At 42.8% G+C, this 21,279-nt stretch overlaps 1 protein-coding gene across 2 annotated transcripts in view; it reads right to left on the bottom strand.

The window, feature by feature from the left end:
- Window positions 1-2: 2 nt before the first annotated feature.
- The window catches only part of COL4A6 (collagen type IV alpha 6 chain), a 135,070-nt gene continuing 113,793 nt past the window's right edge, over window positions 3-21,279 (bottom strand). For both annotated transcript variants that reach the window (XM_082771064.1, XM_082771065.1), the window contains 22 exons: window positions 19,140-19,211; window positions 18,635-18,742; window positions 17,280-17,501; window positions 16,855-17,016; window positions 14,675-14,845; window positions 13,863-14,006; window positions 13,496-13,621; window positions 12,999-13,180; window positions 12,675-12,738; window positions 12,101-12,175; window positions 11,588-11,695; window positions 10,888-10,995; window positions 10,392-10,463; window positions 9,821-9,946; window positions 9,345-9,461; window positions 8,450-8,611; window positions 6,921-7,019; window positions 6,504-6,650; window positions 4,935-5,051; window positions 4,013-4,204; window positions 3,501-3,787; window positions 3-2,945 (listed from right to left, as the gene is read on the bottom strand). In XM_082771064.1, coding sequence (XP_082627190.1) covers window positions 2,685-2,945; window positions 3,501-3,787; window positions 4,013-4,204; window positions 4,935-5,051; window positions 6,504-6,650; window positions 6,921-7,019; window positions 8,450-8,611; window positions 9,345-9,461; window positions 9,821-9,946; window positions 10,392-10,463; window positions 10,888-10,995; window positions 11,588-11,695; window positions 12,101-12,175; window positions 12,675-12,738; window positions 12,999-13,180; window positions 13,496-13,621; window positions 13,863-14,006; window positions 14,675-14,845; window positions 16,855-17,016; window positions 17,280-17,501; window positions 18,635-18,742; window positions 19,140-19,211 — 3,122 coding nt within the window. In that variant the 3' untranslated portion in view covers window positions 3-2,684. The remainder of the gene's footprint in view (window positions 2,946-3,500; window positions 3,788-4,012; window positions 4,205-4,934; window positions 5,052-6,503; window positions 6,651-6,920; window positions 7,020-8,449; window positions 8,612-9,344; window positions 9,462-9,820; window positions 9,947-10,391; window positions 10,464-10,887; window positions 10,996-11,587; window positions 11,696-12,100; window positions 12,176-12,674; window positions 12,739-12,998; window positions 13,181-13,495; window positions 13,622-13,862; window positions 14,007-14,674; window positions 14,846-16,854; window positions 17,017-17,279; window positions 17,502-18,634; window positions 18,743-19,139; window positions 19,212-21,279) is intronic.

Here is a 21,279-nt window from a genome sequence, read left to right as displayed (position 1 = left end):
TAGAAGTGCCTTAACTCTACAGGTTTATCAGAACAGCCTGGGCAGTTTTATTTCTAAGGCAGAGAATCTCTCTCTAGCAGCCATAAGAAAAACAGTTCAGAATAAAGAAAGGCAAAGGTTTTTAATCCATGCTGAAGTTCCTTTTCACTACCAGGCAGTCCCCCTTGTGGTCATTTTGTCATGCTAGTGTAATGAACACGAATTGCAGACTTTCATCTTCACCAATAAATGACAACATAGAGAAATACTGAATATTGTCTCCTCTCACTTGCACCTCTCGATCAGGGCCACTGTTTTTTCAAACAAAAGAGTTAACGAGATCCTATTGCATCTTGTTTAATGTTTATTAACTACAGTTTGGAAACCACAAACGTAGAAAAAAAAATATCATTTTCTTTCTTCTCTGTCCAGGGATAAGCTGCATGTTTTTTGAGGAGATTCAAGAGGTCTTCAGGGCCAAGCCCTCCGTATGCAGCAAAAGCTTGTGAGGCCCTGCAGACTTCTTGAAGAAGTGTTCTTGGTGGGGGTAACCAGACTTCTGAAAATAGGGCTGCTGGAAAAATGTCTGGTGATAGGAATTTGCACCCTCGGTACCTGACTGAGAATGGCTTATGTGTAAACAGAGGAGGAACAGGCTGGGTTTGTTGAACTCAACGGAAGGTTGGGTATTGGTATCAACAGAGCCAGCTTACTGCAAGAGAGGTAGGTCCCTAAAGATACTGGCACTTAAAATGCATAAAGCTCTGATCCTGGAACAAAAACAAAACACACATTTGCATGCGTCCATGTTCAAAAATAAAACCAAGTCCCTGTTGGAGTTTCCTAGAGTTAATTGCAGAAATTTTCAAAAGACAGTGAGCTTTACTGTGTGCAGACAGTTTTTTAAAGTTGCATTTGCTTAAACCAAGATGCAAATACCATATGATCTGTCTGTGCTAGGACAGCTAAGAAGTAGATTAGATATTGTGCACAGAAGGATTGTCACTCGGGAGTGTTAAAATGCCTTAAAAAATATTTGAAAAGTTCATCCAAAGCAGTTGCAGGTCTTTCACAAGTAGGAATATGTTAAATGAAAGACTAAATTGTGATTCAACTCTAAAATAGGCAGAGCTCTCTGACCCTGATCTGGGAAGGTAACATCACATTATGCATATAATTAATCGACAAAATCCTAATTATGCAAAATCCAAATCAAAAAAACATTGTTTGGGTTGGAAGGGTTGTGACCTTAACGATCGTCTAGTTCAAATCCCTCAAAGGTAAAAATAATATCTGCTTAAAACTAAGCACTTTCTTAAATAGTTTGCTGGATAGAGCTAGAGCTCTAAAACCTAGTAAAGAAATAACACTTTAAAATAATGTCTCGGTCTTGTATTAGTAGTAATTTCCTGAAAAAAATAATCTTTACAATCTTTATGCCAAGGTGGTGGTGTATTTGCAAGGCACTTCTTTTAAATGTCATGGAATGTCAATATATAAGGATTTTGTATGCTTCCCTCTAGAAAGAGAGATGCATAACAGCTTTAGCCCAGCTAAATGAATTTGTGATATACGTTACATTCACTTGCTTTTTTCATGGCTTTCCTTCAAAATACGTAAGGATGTTAAAATTAGTAACATTTCTCTTTAATTACGCCCTGAAGGTAAGTGGGACTTCTTAACAATGCATACAATAGAAATACAGTTTTTTAAACTGAGAGAAATAAAGCCTAAAGGAAGAATACAACAGATCGTGACTGCAGAAATAAAAATGTACATCTCATAACTGCTTTCTTCTGTGTTTGCATAAGCCTGCGTGCTGTTTAGTAAGCCTCTACTTTTTAAATACACTCAGCTTGAATAATTACAAGATAACCGTGCCAAGGCTACCTCAGAAAGATTTATGTTCATAATAATGAAGTGTTCCTGCCTGCACAAAGATAAGCACAAACCCTGAAGTAAACATTTTACCTGGAATATATCTCAACAGAAAGCTATGAAGAATGCTAGGGCTGTTTTGGATTCCGCATCAAAAAGTGTATTTTTCACTGGGATAGCTCTTATAAGTCAACCATGGATATGAGTCTGGATTACAATTGATTACTTATCAGAAAGCCAAAGAACATCCCATCTGTTGAACAAGCAAAGCAAAACAAATTCATCTCTGACTCCTCCTAATGAAGTCAGTTATCAATCATTAATGCTTAAGTCAGTGATGCTAAGTCATCTACAATGCATTATAAATTTTGGCTAGTTCTGTATTTCTGAGGAGAATGAGACTTCATTTCCGTATACTAGACCAAATACTGTTTGCAAAGATGCTAGTAAAGCATAACTTCTGAGAAGTCTCTCTTGATGATTGGTGTGTGCCTTGGACAGAGGAGTGGTGTAACGTGAGACAGCAGTTACTCTTCAGTCTGAATAAGGAACTTGCAGAGGCTTTCTGAGGTAGCCATAAATGAGGAAAAATAACCCAAACAACATTAAAGTAGAAGCATAGCACCATGTTCCATAAAACAGGTTTCAGAGCACTGGTCTTCCCTTCTGTGTGTGCAAACTCCTGCCCTTGACACTTGATTTTTGTGGATTTCTGGCCATCTTGATTCATCCATCAAGCATGCACAAAACCAGTTAGAATTTATCCTTCTTCACATCAGTGATACCTACTCTTCTTAGGTAACAAGAGTTATTTTTGTGCATTTTTGTTACAAGTTCTTCATGCACACCTGGCAGCGGCTGACCCTTGTTCGAAGCTGTCCTGCTTTCAGGGTTTCTGAGGGAGGGGCGCTGACAAACTGCTGTGACTGTTCGACGGTCGTGAGCCAGAAGCTGTATTTGTTTGCAAAGTAATGGCACGTCCCCCTGGCACCGTTGCATTCAATGAAGGGAGTAGCGCGGAAATCCTCCAGGCAAGAACCGGGTGAGACGAGGGACTGACCTCCACCTTCTGCACCAGCTGCTGTGTGCTAAATGAAGACGTTTATTTAAATGAGTTCAGAGGACCAGAAAAAGAGGTGAACAGGGCAGTAACTCAAGTTCTGTTGCTGAAAGGAGTAAAACAGGCAACCAGCTTTATACCTTGGCTCCCTGTAACTGGGTTTGGAGTCAGGGCTAGAGGTAAAGAAGCAAAGGAAGGTACTCAGGCTGAGCATACAGCCCTGCTATAAAGGAAATCAACTTGTCACGGGAAAACTGAGAGACAATAATGCTGACTTAGTTTTCCAACAACCTCACACTGATGGGCTTCTAGGAGAGCACAATAAAATACTGTCCCAGTAGAGAGGGGATTAAGACAATGCTGTAGCTTAATTGGTGTTTCTGCATTGAAATGTTTGAGGTACAAGTATCTGTGGCAATGCAGAACTACTGATTCAGTTTTACTACTGGACTTGAAGCTACAGGACAGCCCTGTATACAGTTTCCTACATGCAACTCAGAGAATTCAGTCTCAGTGACCGAATCTCAAAGAGGAGATCCAACCATGTTTAAAGCTGCATTTGCGTTAGCAGTGCAATCCTTACCATGAGGAAGGAGTATCCTATCCAGAGGCTGCGCCAACCGAGGGGACACTGGGGGATGGTGATATCCTGGCTGTGCACGGCCACAGCCTGGGAGGGCGCTTCACAGACCGAGCAGCGGCTGATGTACTGGGGGATCTGCGCACTGTCCACCGGCATCATGGGGATGGGAGCAGTGGTGGAGAGCCAGTAGGACTTGTCGTTTCGGCTGGCATAGTAGCACACTTCGTTGATGTTGCAGTAAATAAAAGGCATGGTGCTGAAGCGAGGCAAACAGGAGCCAGCAAACCCTGGAAGAATTGGAGCAGCAGTCACACCAAGCAGCTGGCAAGTGTTCAAACTCATACACACCAGTCAGGAGTGGCAGAGCATGGCACAAATAGCATTGCTTCCAGCACAGATTTTGGCCAAGAAGACTTCCTCCATCACAACTTCCAGCTGCACCCACTAAAATTGCTCATTAGAAATGGGATTTTGGCCTACATTGTTTGCCTGAAAGAAGATTGTCAACTCACCAAGATCCTGGTTGTGTGATTTTTCCTGCCCCTCCACGTACAGTAAGCTGTAGCCATCCCACAGCTTGTTCATTCCTATGGGGCAAGGTGGGATTTGGTCTGACTGGCTGTGCTTCACTAAGGTGTACCCAACACCCACGCTCCGACCCGGCATTCCTGGCAAACCAAGCGAGCCTGGCTTTCCAGCGACACCTGCAAGACAGAAGGATCACTCACAGGCAATGTGAGCATCAGCTGGCTCTGTACCTGATTTTGGCATTGCTGTCCTAGTGTTTCTGTCAGTGTTGTACTAAGAAGAGGCCAAATTTTGATGGTTGTATGACCAACTAGATGCACCAGTTATAAAAGCAGCCATTTCACAATAGCACCCACCCATTTCCTACCTCATTTCACGTTCTGTCTTTCCCCAAAAAGCTCTAGTACGTTAGCACATATCTCACGGTACAGTAATTCTGAAGATCTCAAAGCACCAACCAAAACCTAACAAATTCATTTTCACTCTAGTACTCTTCATGGTAATATTCTTTTGACACAGAAAGGCCAAAAGCCATACAAATCTGTGGCAGAATCCAAAGCTTCTCTCTCTCACAGCGCCTCTTCCACCCAACCCTGATAGCTATGAATACCGTCTTGCTCTTTCAAATCTTCAAGATGTCTCCTACATGCACAAAGCATTAAAACCAAAAGATGTTCACAATTGTACCTAGCTAAACTTCAGCAGTGGTAGACGACAATGACGTGTGACATAACCCTTCTCAATGAGAATTAAATCTATTTCATTGCAGATACAAGACATAAGATCATGTACATCCCTCAGTCTTCCTAAGGTAATTCATTTGGTGTTGGGGAGGATTTCTTCAGAACCTGGGGGCAAACAGAATTCTACTGATTGCTTTTTTTTTTTGCCAAATCATATCATTACCTTCAAATCCCTGTGGTCCTGGGGTACCCACAGGGCCTGGATCCCCAACGGTGCCAGGTGATCCAGGTAAGCCATCATGTCCTTTCAAACCAGATCTGCCTGGCAGACCTTTTGTACCTGAAATTAAACACAATTACTACTATCATTATTTCTTCATACTAACACCTTCAGTCCTACAACTACAATCACAAAAAGAGAAATAAGTTATAAACATGTTGTCAGCAGCCATGCTGAAAGCTCGCTCAAACAGCTGTAGTTACAACCCCCTAACTCTGTACAGGGATTCCTCTGGGAAACAGATGGGTGTACATTTGAACAACTTCTGTAATGATTGAGCATTAAGGGTATAATTAGATTTCCCAATGAGTTCCCCTCTTTGCACTGCTCCACAGTGCCTGGTACCTAATCACCTTACCAACAGCATTAAAGGCTTTCTCAGATTTGACTCCCTGCACATTTAATTCACTCGAGGAACTGATGACAATAGTCAGGATCCAACACAGATCCATTCACTGTGGTGGAGATCAGGACAGCATTTAGGGGAAGGACCGATGCTCACTGAGGTTCCCTGTCTAGGAGTTTTCATGAATAAAGGAGAATACGAACCTTTTAAAATTGGATAAATGGCAGCATTAAGAAAAGCATCACTGGCACTTGCTGAGCCCTAGGAGATTCCTGGTGCAGGACCCAGTAAAGCCATTTTGCCAAATGATACAAACTGCAGTGGTGCTGGCTGAAGTTCCCAGCACCTCTCCGGTTACAGTATTTTGTTGACAATAGAAATAATTCTTGATGGTGCTTCACTTTCAGGACAACTCCACCTGCTAGTACCAAAGCTGGCATCACACCAGCTATACCACATGCTGCTGCTCCTAATTCTGGAAGTTTAATTCAAAAACTCTATCAAAGTGCAGGAAAATAATTTATCAAGCACATCCTAATACTAATAAAACATGACAGTTGTATGTATTTTGCTGGAATTATTTCCATTACTAGAATGTTGGGAATTGGCATACAGGGCCTGGACATGAGTCCGTGGAACAATTGTTCAATCTGAGCTTGCCTTAAGCAACCAGGAGTAGGCCTTAGAAAATCTCATGGCCTGCTGTAGCTGAGCAAACCAAGCTACCAGGGTAACTGTGAGAAGCTCCCATGGTAATGACTCCCACATCGCCCAATTAAGGAACTCAGAAAAATATTGTTACCAGCAGCTGGCCTCAAGGACAAGGTCTACGTGACCGCTAATCACAAGGGGGGTTGTTTTCCTGACTGCTAATCACAAGGGGGGTTCTTTTCTTGCAGGTGGGGTTGTTTTCTTATAGTTGTTTGTCTGAGTGCTTTTGACCAATAAACTTGTGTGAAACACTGTCCGCCCCTGTTAAGTTCACTATAAAAGTTAGGCTATTTGGGCAATAAAATAGAGCAGCATGATCTGACTCAACTGGTGTCTGTCGTGCTTTCGGCCATGCTTCCTAACACTAGAAAAACCTGTAAACCTTCCTAATGCATTGAGAAAGGAGTCTTGTTCTTCCAGAAGGCAGTGTTTCAGTGATCTGAGTGTGTTTTTACCTGGTTTTCCAACCGGGCCTTGGAACCCAGGATCTCCGTCAAAGCCAGGCACACCATCAATCCCCGGCAGACCAGGTAAGCCTGCAGGGGCTGTGATTTCTTCTGGCTGTGGGGTTATACCTGGAGCCCCTGGTCGGCCAGGGAGACCTGCACACAGTGTAAATGACAGTGTAAGTATTTTAGGAATAGGTTCACAGCTTTGATGTGACAAAGGAAACGTATTTTAAATTAAGGCTGCCTTAATACATCAGCACTGGGTATCCTTCTGGAAAGTGATACGTCAAGTTCTTTGTAATTTATTTCAATCCCTAAGAAACCAAGAAGCCCCCAGACAAGCCTATTTCGGGAGCTCTGAAATTTTCCCCAACCCAAAGCTTTTGCAACAAAGTACAGCGTCTCAAATTCTCTGGCACTCACCTCGACGGCCCATTTCACCTTTCAGGCCAGGGTAACCAGGATCCCCTGGAGGCCCGTCTTTACCTGGCATCCCCATAAGTCCAGGCTCACCTCTTACACCTGCAAAGATACACGGCTGAAGACCTCAGAGGCTAAGCGTGGGGTCCTGATTCTGACCCACAGCTGAGGCGGTGAGGAACACAGTAATGGCAGCAATGAGAACACGATTTCAGCTCTGAGACAGAGGGGACCATGACCGTTCAGGAGCTCTGTGCCCATTTTGATGCCCAAAATGGCTGCAGAGCCTCAAGACAAGAATTCCACTGCTACGTAATTACAATATATGGAAAGAACTCTTCTCCTTCCATGGGGTAACCCAGGGAAAGTGTCTGAGGAGCATATGCCCACTCTGTTTGGAATTCACCTCCATGCACAGCACAGAGCAATGGGGAGTTGCCAGCCTGCGCAGACAGACAGCATACCAGCTTCTCCTGGCAATGGTTCTCCATCCTTTCCTGCCTTTTGAGCTGTGCAGTCCCTTTGAAACCTTGCTATTAGAGACCTTGTTTGCAGCTGCCCTCTGTTTTCCTCTGGTAGAGACCAAAGGGAAAGCAACATCCCTTAACACCTACAATCCTCTCAGCCTCTTTGGGAGACCTAAATCCACCACACTGTGCCTCTAAGCACACACACATTGGTGTGATGGTCCTCTAGAAACAGCATCTCCAGTCTTTGCCTAGATAAGGGCAACAAAGCTGGTGAGGGGCCTGGAGAACAAGTCCTACGAGGAGCGGCTGAGGGAGCTGGGCTTGTTCAGCCTGGAGAAAAGGAGGCTCGGGGGCGACGTTATTGCTCTCTACAGGTACCTCAAAGGAGGCTGTAGCAAGGTGGGGGTTGGTCTGTGCTCCCACGTGCCTGGTGACAGGACGAGGGGGAATGGGCTTAAGTTGCGCCAGGGGAGTTTTAGGTTGGATATTAAGAAGAACTTCTTTACTGAGAGGGTTGTGAGGCATTGGGATGGGCTGCCCAGGGAAGTGGTGGAGTCACCATCCCTGGAGGTCTTTAGAAGACGTTTAGATGTAGAGCTCAGTGATATGGTTTAGTGGAGGACTGGTCAGTGTTAGGTCAGAGGTTGGACTCGGTGATCTCGGAGGTCTCTTCCAACCTAGATGATTCTGTGATTCTATAAGAGAATCACACACATGTGAATGGGTAGCTGTATCCAACAAACAGCACAATTGCATGTGGGCATCATCTACCCAGAAAACAAAACAAAACAAACAAACAAACAAAACAAAAAAAACAGTAAGAAGATAAAAATAAATAAATCATGAGGGAGACACTGAATAGCACCTGGAGCTGGCCTTACTTTACTACTTTTACAACCAGTAGGTAAAATCTGCATGGACCAAAAGGAAAGAGGCAAACTCAGCTGAGCTCACACCTGAATGAGGATTTGTTTCAAAGCAGTCATACCACACTATAGCCATTCACTCTGTCAAGGTGACAGCCGCCAAACCACACCCAGACCCTTTTCAAGGCAAGATTACCTTTGAATCCAGACACTCCAGGGAGCCCAATTGGACCAGTGGGTCCCACGTCGCCCTTAATGCCTCGCAAGCCAAGCACACCAGGGAAACCTGGACTGCCTGTGTCACCTTGGTCAGAAGCTGGGCCAGGGGGCCCTCGTGGTCCTGGAGGACCTGGAAGACCTAGAGAGAACACAGGCAGTTAGCACATTCTCCTCTTGGGGCAAAGTAAATGCTGTTGCTAACCCTAAGAAGTCATTGTAAAGGACAGTCGCTGTTTGTGTGTCTGTATTTCCAGGGTTGTCCTCCTCCCAGAGGAAAAGAATCAGGCCCTACTTGCTTACGTAAACATAGGTACCAGCAACCTTTAAACCTTTTAAATCTTTTTAGACAAGGCTGTTAGGTGATGAATGTGCACCAATGCCATCACGACAAATCTTTGGAACTGTATTTCCTGCTGACATTAGGACAAGTACTCCCTACGTACCTCTGAGTAGCAGTGAAGCTTTGCTGCCTCCCAGCTCACACAGAAGACTTCTAAACTTCTCTAGGAGCTTATTAGGTTACAGCTCTCTAGGAGCTTAAAAGTTACATCTGTAGAAACCACGGTCTAACATGGAGCTGGCCTCCAAATGTAGACATAACGCATTGGAGCAAAGCATCTATCTTACTGCCTGAGCCTGTCTTCAGTATAACAATAGGTGAAATGAATATGGAGCAGGGAGCTTTAATAATGGGCTACATCAAATCCAGATTCAACAGCAGGAATTGAAACAGATCTAAAAAAAAAACGATCTAAAAAAAACAGATGATTAAGGTGACACTACTCGAAGTCATTTATATCCCCCAAAACCCAGAGTTCTTCAAAGGAAGCATAAAGAAACAGAAATCCTCTTAGCTAGTTCACTCTCCATACCTGAACTCCCATCAAGTCCTGGGTGGCCAGCATCCCCAGGCCTCCCACGTATATCAGAAGGAAGAGAAACTCCAGGACTTCCTGGCAAGCCTGGCAGTCCCACAGGACCCGGGGGACCTAGAACAAGAAATACAAAGTGTGAGAGCACTTGCCCAGCTCTTCCATCACCTTCACTGACATGGTCAGAAGTAGTGGCTGAGCAGTATTCATACTGAGGAGAACAAACAGACACCTCACTACCTGTGGGGAACAAAATACAATATACTTCTGTTCAGGGGAGGTACAGACACTGTAATAACCATGTAACCAACTGTTTCTCAACTATATGGCCACATCACAGATTGAATATTTACCTGTCAAACTACTGCCTTTTTCTGTGACCTTAGGAGTTCTCTTTGGTAATTCCCCAAACTGTGCAGGCCCACTAACCTGAGCTGCAACACATTTCAACAGGCTTCCAGAACATCAGTGTTTACCCATGTCTCCTGATGAGCCTTTTGGTCCCGGAAATCCTAGAGCACCTCTACCCAAGCCTGGAGAACCTTCTTCACCCTTCACACCTGGGAGACCTGCAGGGCCTTTCAGTCCAACTTCACTCAGACCTAATTAAAGATAGTTAAAGAAAGTAAGAGAGCTTATTCAAACCATTCGCTAGCAGTTAAATCATTACACGAGCAGACTTGCAATGAAAAATTAACCATTTACCACCCTCTTTGCTGTTTTCAGTAGAGCAGCAGAAAGAGGTCTGGTGCCTCCTGTGCTACTCTGTGCAGAGTGAATTTAATCTGCAAGGTGCTGAGAGAGAAGCACAGTACTGTTCTGGACTTCCCACGGGCTTTTGCATAAGGATGTGAAGAAGAATTTGCTCATGCTTCTTAAAAGGAGAATTTGCTCATGTACATACAATATTTTGATATTTTTTCTTCATACTATGATTACATCCAGAACAGGGCAAAAAGGAGCAATTTTGTGAGGAACGTTGCTCTCGTGATAGACCAATGCAGGCATTTTCCCAGCTATGATGCTTCTACTATGTGTTTCCTTTACCTGGTGTTCCAGGAGACCCTTTTGTGCCTGGCAAGCCATTCAGACCATTTAAACCTGGAAATCCATGAAACCCTGAAGAGACATTGAGAACACTTATGTAAGTGAGCAAATAAGCAAATAATTTAGTTAGGTAGAAATGCATAGATGCTTCATGGAGACTACAACAGGTGTGAGAAACATGACACGGAGGAACACAGAATGTAAAGCCTCCCTTCACACAGGCCCCCTTCATGGAAACTCTTCCCACTGCTCTCTGTTTTTACCCTCAGTGAACCCCATCAGAGATCCAAATCCAGTGAAAGCCTCTCCCTTTCTGAACACTCCTCTGCTCATTTCTAGCAGCTGGTGCCTGCACTAGCATTGCCAAGAATTGAGCTGATTTCCCACGCACAGCTGGCCCACACATAGTGTGCTGCCTGCCTGCTGTGATACACTTGGATGAAACCCTGGTTTTCTGACCCAATATCTGCCCCATGTGTGCAGGCTCCAGACATACCTTTGGGTCCTGCTGTTCCACGAGCCCCAGGGAATCCGACAGATCCCGGCTGCCCTGGAGGCCCTGGTGGCCCAGGGATTCCTCTCAGCCCAGCATTTCCAGGAATTCCTAAAAACAAGCAGCAAAATGTTCTTGCATCACACATTCAGGCCAAATCAGCTCACAACTCCATATTACAGCTTCTGATCCTGCACTTAACTCATAAGATGGGTGAATAAACTATTTATGTAAAGAAAAAACAGGTGCAAATCTCTTTTCACCACCACTACTAGCATAGCATTTATCCAACTATTTATTTGATAGTTGCCTTTTTTTTTTTTTTAAATCAGAAATTCCATTCTTAATCACCCACCAAGTGACAAACTGGAATAGTATGCACACTGAATAACTAAATTGATTACATGAGTTTTCAAGTAAAATATTCCAACAACTTCCACTGTTCTTTCAAATTGAAATCTTGATAGCAATGTGAGAGCATACCTGCTAGTTACACCACTAACCAAAGACACTTTTAGCCATCCTTCTGTGTAGGTTTGAGTCTGGAGAGGGAATGGACTCAAGTGTTGCAATGGAAGACTTTAAACAAGACTTTCTTGTTTAAGCCTCAGCTGAGACAGGCCAACCAGGGCTAAGGAAACAACAAGGTGAGGTTGTTGCAGTCACGCAATGAACTGCAGAACTTGGGTGCCTTATCCAGTACCTGCTGGTCCTTCTTGGCCAACATCTCCTGGGCCACCTTTGAGCCCATTCACTCCAGTGCTTCCTGGAAAGCCAGCTTCACCCTTGAGCCCTTCTCTGCCTCTCTCCCCTGAAATGATAAAAGCATCCAGCACAAGTTAAACTGGAGGTAGGCCTGAAGAGAAAGAGAAACATGTTAGACTGCTGCTGCAGCACTTGTGTCTGCTCAGCCATTGCCTGGGCTCTGGACCAGACTCCCTGGATGGCAAACACCAGCCCAAGTTCCCAAGTTCCTACTCAGGAAGTGAAGTGGAACCCAGCATTAGAATCGGGCTGCTTTTTTTTTTTATTATTTTTATTATTCATCATCATCCATTTGTGGCCCACTTGGATTAAGCTCCTCAAATCTCATTTAGAGGACAAGACTGAAGTATTTAGATTTACAGATCACATACAGTCCCAGACTGGGCAATATTATCCAATTTAATTTCCAGAATTTTGTACTCTTGAAGTGAACTATCAATGGCTACTGTACCTGGGAAGCCTGGGTCCCCTCGCTCTCCTTTCACTCCAGCACTGCCAGAAACACCAAGAGACTCTCCCTGGTCACCTGGAAAAGGAAGATGAGGTAAGGAAGCCATTCTGTAACTGACTGTGGGGAGCAGCTCTCAGTGCTGTTCAATAGCCATATTCATGAAAATAAACCTTGCTTATATTGCAAATTCAGGAGGTAGACAAAGACTACAGTAAACAATGTCCCCGAGGTGTTTGAAAATGTTTATAAACAGCAATGGAAGTGAATACACTCAGACTAACATTTAGGGCAATTTCACAACACCCTACCCTTTATGTCACAAGCTGATCAGAGAGGGTGACTCTTGTACTGTCCAACATGCTTTGTACAGTGCTGTGGCCAAGATTTCAAAGGATCATAAAGTTTTAATACATTTGGCTTGGAACTGATCTCATCTGAATGAGTGACATCACAGGGGGACTTCTGAACCAGTCACTGGAGAGCGACCGACACTTCTAGAACACTGCCCATTCATTTTAGCCATGAATCTTAGGACTGCATGTACTGAAAGACCATGTAAACTGAAATTTCTTACCCTTTGGACCAGGGAGGCCAATAGGTCCTGGGAATCCAAGTGGTCCTGTGATACCATCTGAACCCTGAAATAAAAGCCCAAAATTAGCCTCTGCTTTTTATTCTTGCTGTTTCAACTTTGGGTCACGGGGGATAACAGACTGCAAAGATGTGGGAAGAGATGTTATCCAAAGTGTCATCCATCAGTACGAGCCAAACACCAAGTTTTGTGAAGAAAAATCCTGCCAGCTTCTGGACAGCTGCTTTGCTAAATAAGTACCAATTAGAACAAAGGATTTTCCCAAGAGCTCTTTGAGAAAATGAAGATACTTAAGAAGATATTTACCCTCTCTCCTGGCATTCCTGGAAATCCTATGATGCCACGTGCACCCTTCTGTCCTGGCAGCCCAGGCTGTCCAGATGGACCCGGGAAGCCTGGCTCACCATGAAAACCTCTCTCTCTGCTTGCTGACCCAGCAGGTCCAGGAAGACCCGGCTGTCCACGGCTTCCCGGGATTCCTTTATCACCTGAGTTTATATAAAAGAGTGTAAATCCATTTCAAAATACAGACATTCAGCTTATTTAGCCAACTGAGCTGTTACCCAAAGTTCTCCTTAGAGGGCAGAAAGGGATGAGATAAGATCTGCAGAACAGAGCCTCAAAGGAAAACTCTTTTCTCAAAATTCAAAGCTGCCGTATGCAAATCTTGCTGAAATGTGAATGGCAGAACAGAAGATAGCAATGCTGCAGACTCTGTCAAAAGGGCAGGCCATGATCCCCCAGGAGTAAGCACAGTTTCCGAAGAACTCATACTGGCAACTAGTGACAATGTTGTGACATACCTCTAGGTCCTGGGAATCCTCCAAGTCCAGCTAATCCAGGATCTCCTTTGTCTCCTTTGAATTGCAGTGCCTGTTGTGGAGGCCCAAGAACAGGAAGACCAGGTGGACCTACATCGCCTCTGTCACCTGAAGAAACACAAAATCAGATTATTCTGCAATAAGATTGCCTAACAGAGAAAGGGTATAACATTAGAAAGTGGCAGACAGTAACAGAACTTCAATTCCACCTTTGGCAACCAGACTGAAGAATTTCACAAGAACATAACACGGCATCCAGAAGAAAACATTAAATATATGCAGACATCTCCAAGAGGCCTCCAAAGTCCCTCTGCTGCTCAGCCAGCAGAGTCTTTTAACTGTTTCTTACCTTTTTGACCTTGCAGTCCCAGAACTCCAGGGCTTCCAATTCCTCCAGCTGCGCCAGGAGCTCCTTTAAACCCATTGACCCCAGGGACACCAGGCAGGCCTGGCATGCCAGGGAAACCAAGCAGGCCAGAAGATCCTTTCTCACCTGTATAGAAAAGTTGAGAAATAGAGAAAATTAGTCTCTCCTGGTACACTGCATACCCACCTAGCTGGCAGGTGGAAGCAGGATGGGTCTGGCCAGTAAAACGTGATGGTGTAAGCACAGTGGGGCCACTTCTCTCATGGGTCTCCACTCATGATACTTCTCAGTTTGGCTTCAAGAGCTTCACCTTGCTTCAACTGGAAGGCAAAACCCCATCAGTTTCCAAGAGAGCAACCTGCAGTTACATACCTGTATTTCCCTCCCCCTAAAATAACACTTGGTTAATAACCAGTTACTGTATTTGTGCTCAGTGGCCATACAGATGGTAAAGTTTTACTTCCCATTGGGACTGTGCTTCATGTGTACCCTCCTATGATATTTCCCTTACTTCATGATTTCATTCACTGTTCCTCATTTCTTCAATTATCTTGTCTTTCTTACATGATTCTTTGTCCTTAGGGGCTCACGTCCTTAAGCTGGACCTCCTCATGACTATAATTTGATAATTAAATCCATCATACATAATTCACAACTCAGCAGAAAAACAAATGCATTCCAACACCAGTTGAGAAATCATTTCCTTCTGATGAGGATGGCTTAAAATGAATGCTAACAAGGTTATTTTTTGTTGGGCACAGCAATCTCAGCCTGCCCCCTGATGGAACACATACCTTTTGGCCCAGAGAAACCTGGACGTCCATCGTGACCAAAAGGCCCAGGTGGCCCCAAGAATCCTCTTTCCCCAGGAGATCCTGGAGCACCATCAAGACCTGGGAAGCCTTTCATTCCGGCAGGGCCTTGAGGACCTACATCCCCAGCCAATCCTTTGACTCCAGGAAGTCCTGAATCAATACAAGAAAGAACTCAATAGATTATGTCACACAAACACCGGGGCGGTTTAGTGGACAGCTTTCCAAACTCTTTAAACATGGCATTGTTCTAATATGACAAATGGACCTTAAGGCACATGCAGCCTACTAGAAGGCATAAAGTTTAGAACTGCAAAAGCATTAGTCATCTAATAATAAAATACCTACGAAGAGGGTTACTGCCTACATCACTACACCACTGGCAAGAGTGAAACCCCTTATGATGTATACATTTTTGTCTCCTTTACCAGATACTAAAGTATAGAGCATCAGTCTTACCTTTACCATCAAGGCAGCCAAACCAGGATGGGGAGCATCATTAATGCCAGCTTCTGCTACCTACCCCATCCTTTGGGTGAACCAGAGATCAATTGGAGAGGTTTTTTGTTGTTGTTGTTGTTTTGTTTTGTTTTGTTTTCAAGTTTCTTTTCCACCTTGGTAGTTAAAGAGTTACTTCTCAAAAGCAAATTGCTTGCTAAGGGAACAAGCTTCTGATTGTGTTGTCATAAAACCAACACCGTATACACTCCGCTTTGCCTCTGTTTCAGAATGTTTCTAGCTGAAGCTTTGTAATGGTTTACAACTTTAAATAAAGGCTGAAACCATTGAAAACAGAATGCTTAGATCCAAAGTAAGGAAGAGAAGAAAAAATCAAGTGATTCTGAAAAATGGCATTTGCAGCAGTCACACCCAGTATATGAGCTTCATTGTACCCAGGACAAATATTTTAAGTTACAACTAGTTTTTTTTGTTTGTTTGTTTGTTTGTTTGTTTGTTTTTAGCAGAAGAAAATGGCTACTTTATTTAAAAAGACAAAGAAAATGCACACTTAAACTTTGTGCATATTAAGGATTTCCTTATAAGTTTCAGGCTTTGTTACCATCTGAGCATTCTCACTGCAATGGTTCTTTGCCTTCTGGCTTGATTAGCAATAATAAGGGGTATCACCTATGGTCAATGCAATTCTTGTAGCATTAAAAGCTAGGTTGTTAGTCCATGAGCTTTTATGCTACACTGCATTTTCTCACCTTGACAGCCTATGTGAAGAACCCATAACCAAACAGTGTGACATCAGAAATGGGGAGTTGATGATAAATGGAAAAGAAACATGGTGAAGGAAAAAACAGATACAATATGTGAACAGAAAGAACAAGGATAAAAAGAAATTAATGATTCAGAGAATACAGCTGAAATATCTTAGTCATTTGGAGTTTATCATCCTAGCAATGGAAGGTTTTTAAAAACAGTTGAAGGAAACAGTCAATATATGGCATACAGTCCATAAAAGTAAAATAATAGGGAAGTGAAAGTCATGTTAGCATTCAAAAAAAAACCACTTCAACACCATAATTTTCATCTAGAATGAGGTTAGTGCTTTCATTCATTTGTTGCCACCATGTTCCAGCACCATCACTGTGCATGTCGGAACAGAATTACATCACAGTCCATTATCTACTGATTCCCAGGGGCCTCTTTGCTTGATTCTTAAGTCTTGCATTTACTGTTATCATGAAACTCTCTAGACAGTGCAGCCTGAGAGATACTGTTGTACTCGAGTATATTTTCCCTGTAAAGTGAATGGAAATAAATTTCTTTTCTGCCCTCAGTATACAAGATATAAGTGCTTCTTCTAACAAAGCCAACAATTTTCCAATCTATCATAATCATGTCTCAAACAACCTCAAACATTAGAAATTAATCATCATGAAAATGGAAAATGAAGATACAGCTAGACTGTAAATGCAGAGCTGTTAAAAATATCAAGATACTTTCTCCTATCTTTCTGCTGTATTTCTTACAGCTTTGGGGCACCATTTCTAGGCAGGAAGATTCCAGCATTCAGAGGCAAAAGACTCAAATTCTGCACTCAGTTACCCCTGAGCAGGGGTAGGAGCTCACTCCCAACAAATGCCATGCCTCTCCCACACTTCCTCAACATTGCAACGCTCAGCTACTTGTCTTCATTTGAAGGCGTTACGTACCTGGAGCTCCTGCCAGGCCAACCGATCCCAACGGTCCTGGTTTTCCCTTAATGCCAAAAGGACCTCCAGGGCCAGGAGGTCCTCGCAATCCAGGGACACCGGAATAGCCTGGATTACCCAGTTCGCCTTTAATACCTAGGAGGCCTGGTCTCCCATCCAGCCCTGGGAACAGAGAGATGGGAGGTTACAGAACAAATAAAACAAAATGAAAAAATGAGTTGTAATAATCAATAATAATTCAATGAAAAAGTGAGTTGTAATAAAACTCTGTAAATTGCATTAGATTCTAATAGAAAACCACCAAATCCCCACCTGCAGGCAGCTTAGAAGATTGCTGACAGAGTATCTTGAAGAGATGGTAAAGAGGAAAGATTTTTGAAAGAAACCATTTGATATTCCCAGATACAAGCAGCAACAGGGCTCACCTTTTGGTCCTGGAAATCCAATATCACCTGCAAACCCTTTATCACCTGGGAGTCCAGGTCGGCCACGCTCTCCCTGGGCTCCACTCTCAGCACCAAACACATCTCCAGGAGCTCCTTTAGCTCCAGCTAAGCCTGAAGGACCCATCTTCCCAGGCAAACCATCTGTCCCATCCAGTCCTGGAAGTCCTTGGGACCCTTGCTCTCCTCGAGGTCCAGGGAAGCCTTGAAGAGAAATACAGCAAATGTCAGACAGCAGAAGTACAGGCTATCCACTCCCAATACCACATCTAACCAAATCAACATTTAAGGAAAGTTCAAGCAAAAAAAGGCTGTTTGGAAAGCTGCAGAGTGTTTCGGTACTGAATTACAAACTATGACTGGTGAGAAAATGTCATGAAAATGATAAAAACAATTGAAATATCCTTTCAATTTTTCTTTAAAGAATACTTTAAGAGTATCTTGGAGCTGCAGCTACAAGCCTTACATTTACAAGCTTGGTTTCACTAGATGGCAGATTAGGCAAAAAGAACAAAAAAGGATGAAGATGACTACTTCAGGCAACAGACAGGCAGTATCTCACTACCACCACCATCCACAAAAGCTGCAAAGATGTTTTTGCAGCTTACTTTGTCCTCTACATCAGACAACTTCTGGCACTATGGGACAGAAGACGCTGACAGCCCTGGCACAAGGAGGACTGCAAAGTACTCTCCCTTTGTCAAGCAGACGCTAAGTAGCATTGCTGTGTGAATGTTTTCTGCTGCTCACCAGTTGTATCACAAAATCAGTGACTCTGTAAAATTGTCATCCCCACTTAATGCATTGAAATGATAAAGAGATTTCTACAGCCATATCTACAGAGAAATATGATTGATATCAACCTAGCTTAAAGAGTCTTCCCTCACCACCCCCTCTTGCTCTTTATTTACTACAACCATTAGAAATTCCCACAGCTAAAAGAAACCCAAGCATAGTTTACAGACTTTTACTAGAATAACACATGGCTTAAAACAGGTAAATGGGTTTTAAAATACTTTGCAGTTTCTAAACAGTTACAAAGCATGTGATGATAGTCTCTGAAGAAACGAATTGTGTTGGTTATCCTAATTAATTCCAGCACCAATATAATACTAAAGGCAGGTAACAAGTATAATGAACATTTCTTCTTCCTTTTTTTTTTTTTTTTTCTCCTCCCAAGCTGCAACCATTTGGTTGCAGAGATTGAACTTGGAAGGAGCACAGAGGAGCTCACAATGGAGCGATATGAATGTAACAGGTGGAAATGTGGTCTAGATGGTAAGACAACTCTTTTGATAAAATATTGTATACATTAATCAGATAACAAAAACTCTTACCAGGTTCCCCTTGCAAGCCAATTATTCCTGGAGACCCTGGCTGTCCTTTTGACCCATGTAATCCAGGTTGCCCTGGAATGCCAGGAAAGCCTTTGCTGCCTTTGGGACCTGAAGATTAAAATATTAATGAATGAATAGCAGAAGAAAAAAGTATAGCACCAGAAAACAGGATCAGATCTTTTCTGCAAAGCTAGTGCTTGAAACACTCACTGGATGCACAATTTAAGCTAAATAGCTTCACAAAACCATGGCTGTTACATCAGCTATGTAAACGCAGAAGACGAGGTTCAGAGGCTACTTGAAAGGGGAAAAAACAGTGCAGTCATTACGATCCCCCACAAGATTTAAACCCAGCCCCTTTAAAGAATTAAGAATATTATGCTGTCAGTTAACTCTCTAGAATAACTATCACTTATAGGGTGTTAATTAGCTGGTATTATCTTCAGTAGGGACTAGGTGCTTCTTGGTAGTCAGCCTGTGCACGAGGACCAGCTTGTCTCCATACCTGGCAATCCTGGGAAGCCGGGAATCCCAGGGGGCCCATACGCTCCAGGGACTATGCAGGGCAAGGTGATACCTAAAAGAAAGAAACACTGACTTTGCACACAGGCCTCTTTGGAGACTTCTAACTACTCAGGGGCTGCTCGTAGACATCAGCTCCAGCACAAAGAAACGAGCAAGGCTCCTCTGCAGTGTGGGATGTGCAGGGAGCGAGAGGGAAGACAACCTCATGGTGTCTGACCTGCTCACGTATTGAGATGCTATGCAAATGTTGAAGGAAACTTCAGGGCATTTCCTACTTTGACATGAGAGGATCAAAGGTTAGTTCTCAATTCATTGCTGTTACCTTGATTTAAGGCATCCAGTGACAGCAAAACTCATTTAGAAATGATTACATTCATGATAAAATATCTATACAGAGCTGTAATAACGCTTCCATTCTTACACAAAGCCAAACTGCTCTATTTTCATCTGAGACCGCAGTTCCTCTTTATAGTCAGCACTAGCTTTAAGGACAGAGATTCAAAACTGGAATATCCAATTTATGCTGAGAATGGATCCAGGCACCTAATGCCACGATTGCGAGATGTAATACACACTTTGCTGCCTGCACTTGGGTAAGTTTTGAGAAAATATTTGTTTGACAAAGTACAAGTTAAAATAGTAGTAACACAAAATAAAAAATCCAGCTTTGCTCTTCTGCAGTCCTGTGTGAGCCTAATGTGGAATGTTTTATAAAGTAAAAAGTTGAGGTCCATCTCTGAGACATTTCCTTCTCAGACGCAATATAGTAAAAATGTAATTTTCAAGCAGCAGGGCAGCAACTGGCAAGGAAAGGGAAGTTGAATTAATTCTGTTGTATTCACATCACATGGCTTTAAGGAGTGTCTTATGTGAGTTTTCCAAAACCAGCCCTGTATACAATAGCATATTCTGTGCTTTATGTTATTAGCCAAAAGCAGAATGGTTGGACAATGGTTACTCCATGTAAGGATAACTGAAAAGGAAATAGGGCTGTTTCCTCATGTGTTTTGCAAAATCATGTAAGCAAGGCTTAGTGTACAAGTTATATAAGCAAAACTGTTCCCAGCTAATTAATACCCTACAGAATCACAGTTTACAGAATAATATCCCAATATCAAGGAAATTAATTACAAAACCATCATGTCAGGCATAAAAGCAAATACAGACAATTCCAACATTTTTGAGTAATTATCTTATGCTGGATAAAATCAGTCTAATTTTATAAATACTGAGCTAGACTTTTCCAAAGGCAAGACTGTTTCACCCTGATTTACTGCAAAATTCCTCAGTGGTGTCTTTGACGTGGTAACTTCAATATCTCACAGTCTCTTTTTAGATGTCTTTCCTCATTTTCATGATAGGGCCTTTCAGTCTGGGTAGTATGAGCTGGATTATTTCTTCCACCCACACACATTTTTTTAATATTAGATGAAACTTACTATATCAAAGGGTCTTTTAATGCTTTCCTAGTATTTAGGGCATGATGTATTCACAAGTTTTCTTACACATTTCCACGGGGATGCAAACTGAACTGGCTAAAGACTTTTTCACACTTTCCTGTATTTTGACCAGAGATAATTTCCACAAAAGACCATTCACTTTTAGCAAAGCTTTGACGCAGCATTCATAATAAGCTGACTTCTGATGTGCTGCATAGAATATCTAGAGTTCACATCATGCACAGAGCAGTTTACTTTTAATTATCTTACAATTCAATTTTAATTCAGTGGATTTTGTAAGAGACAATTTACCAAAGACATAAGCATTCATATTTATGAATTAATAAAGCTTTCGGCATTTAACATGTCACTTGGCTAAGAAAAAAAGCTTATGTAGACTGTTCCAGGAGGACACTAATGCCAGCTCTCTCCTCACCCCACAACAACAGCACAGCATGACACACGTTAGGTAATGTGCCATCCAGCATGTCTGTGCAGCCTTCCCATTGCTATTCTGGCCTACCTCTCACCTCTCTCCGGGTTTAATATTCCTCTGTCAAACTCCTCAAGGTGCAGTGGTCTTATCACCAAGATTTTTGAACTCAGAACAACAGTTTATCAGTTCAGAAACATATGCAACCACATCATCTGCAAATATATTGTTAATGCTGTATTATTGAT

The sequence above is a fragment of the Aythya marila genome (genome assembly GCF_965140915.1).
Source record: "Aythya marila genome assembly, chromosome: 13".
Classification (NCBI taxonomy): domain Eukaryota; kingdom Metazoa; phylum Chordata; class Aves; order Anseriformes; family Anatidae; genus Aythya; species Aythya marila.
The sequence above is the reverse complement of the archived record's forward strand: the minus strand, read 5'-3'. Positions and strand labels throughout refer to the sequence as shown.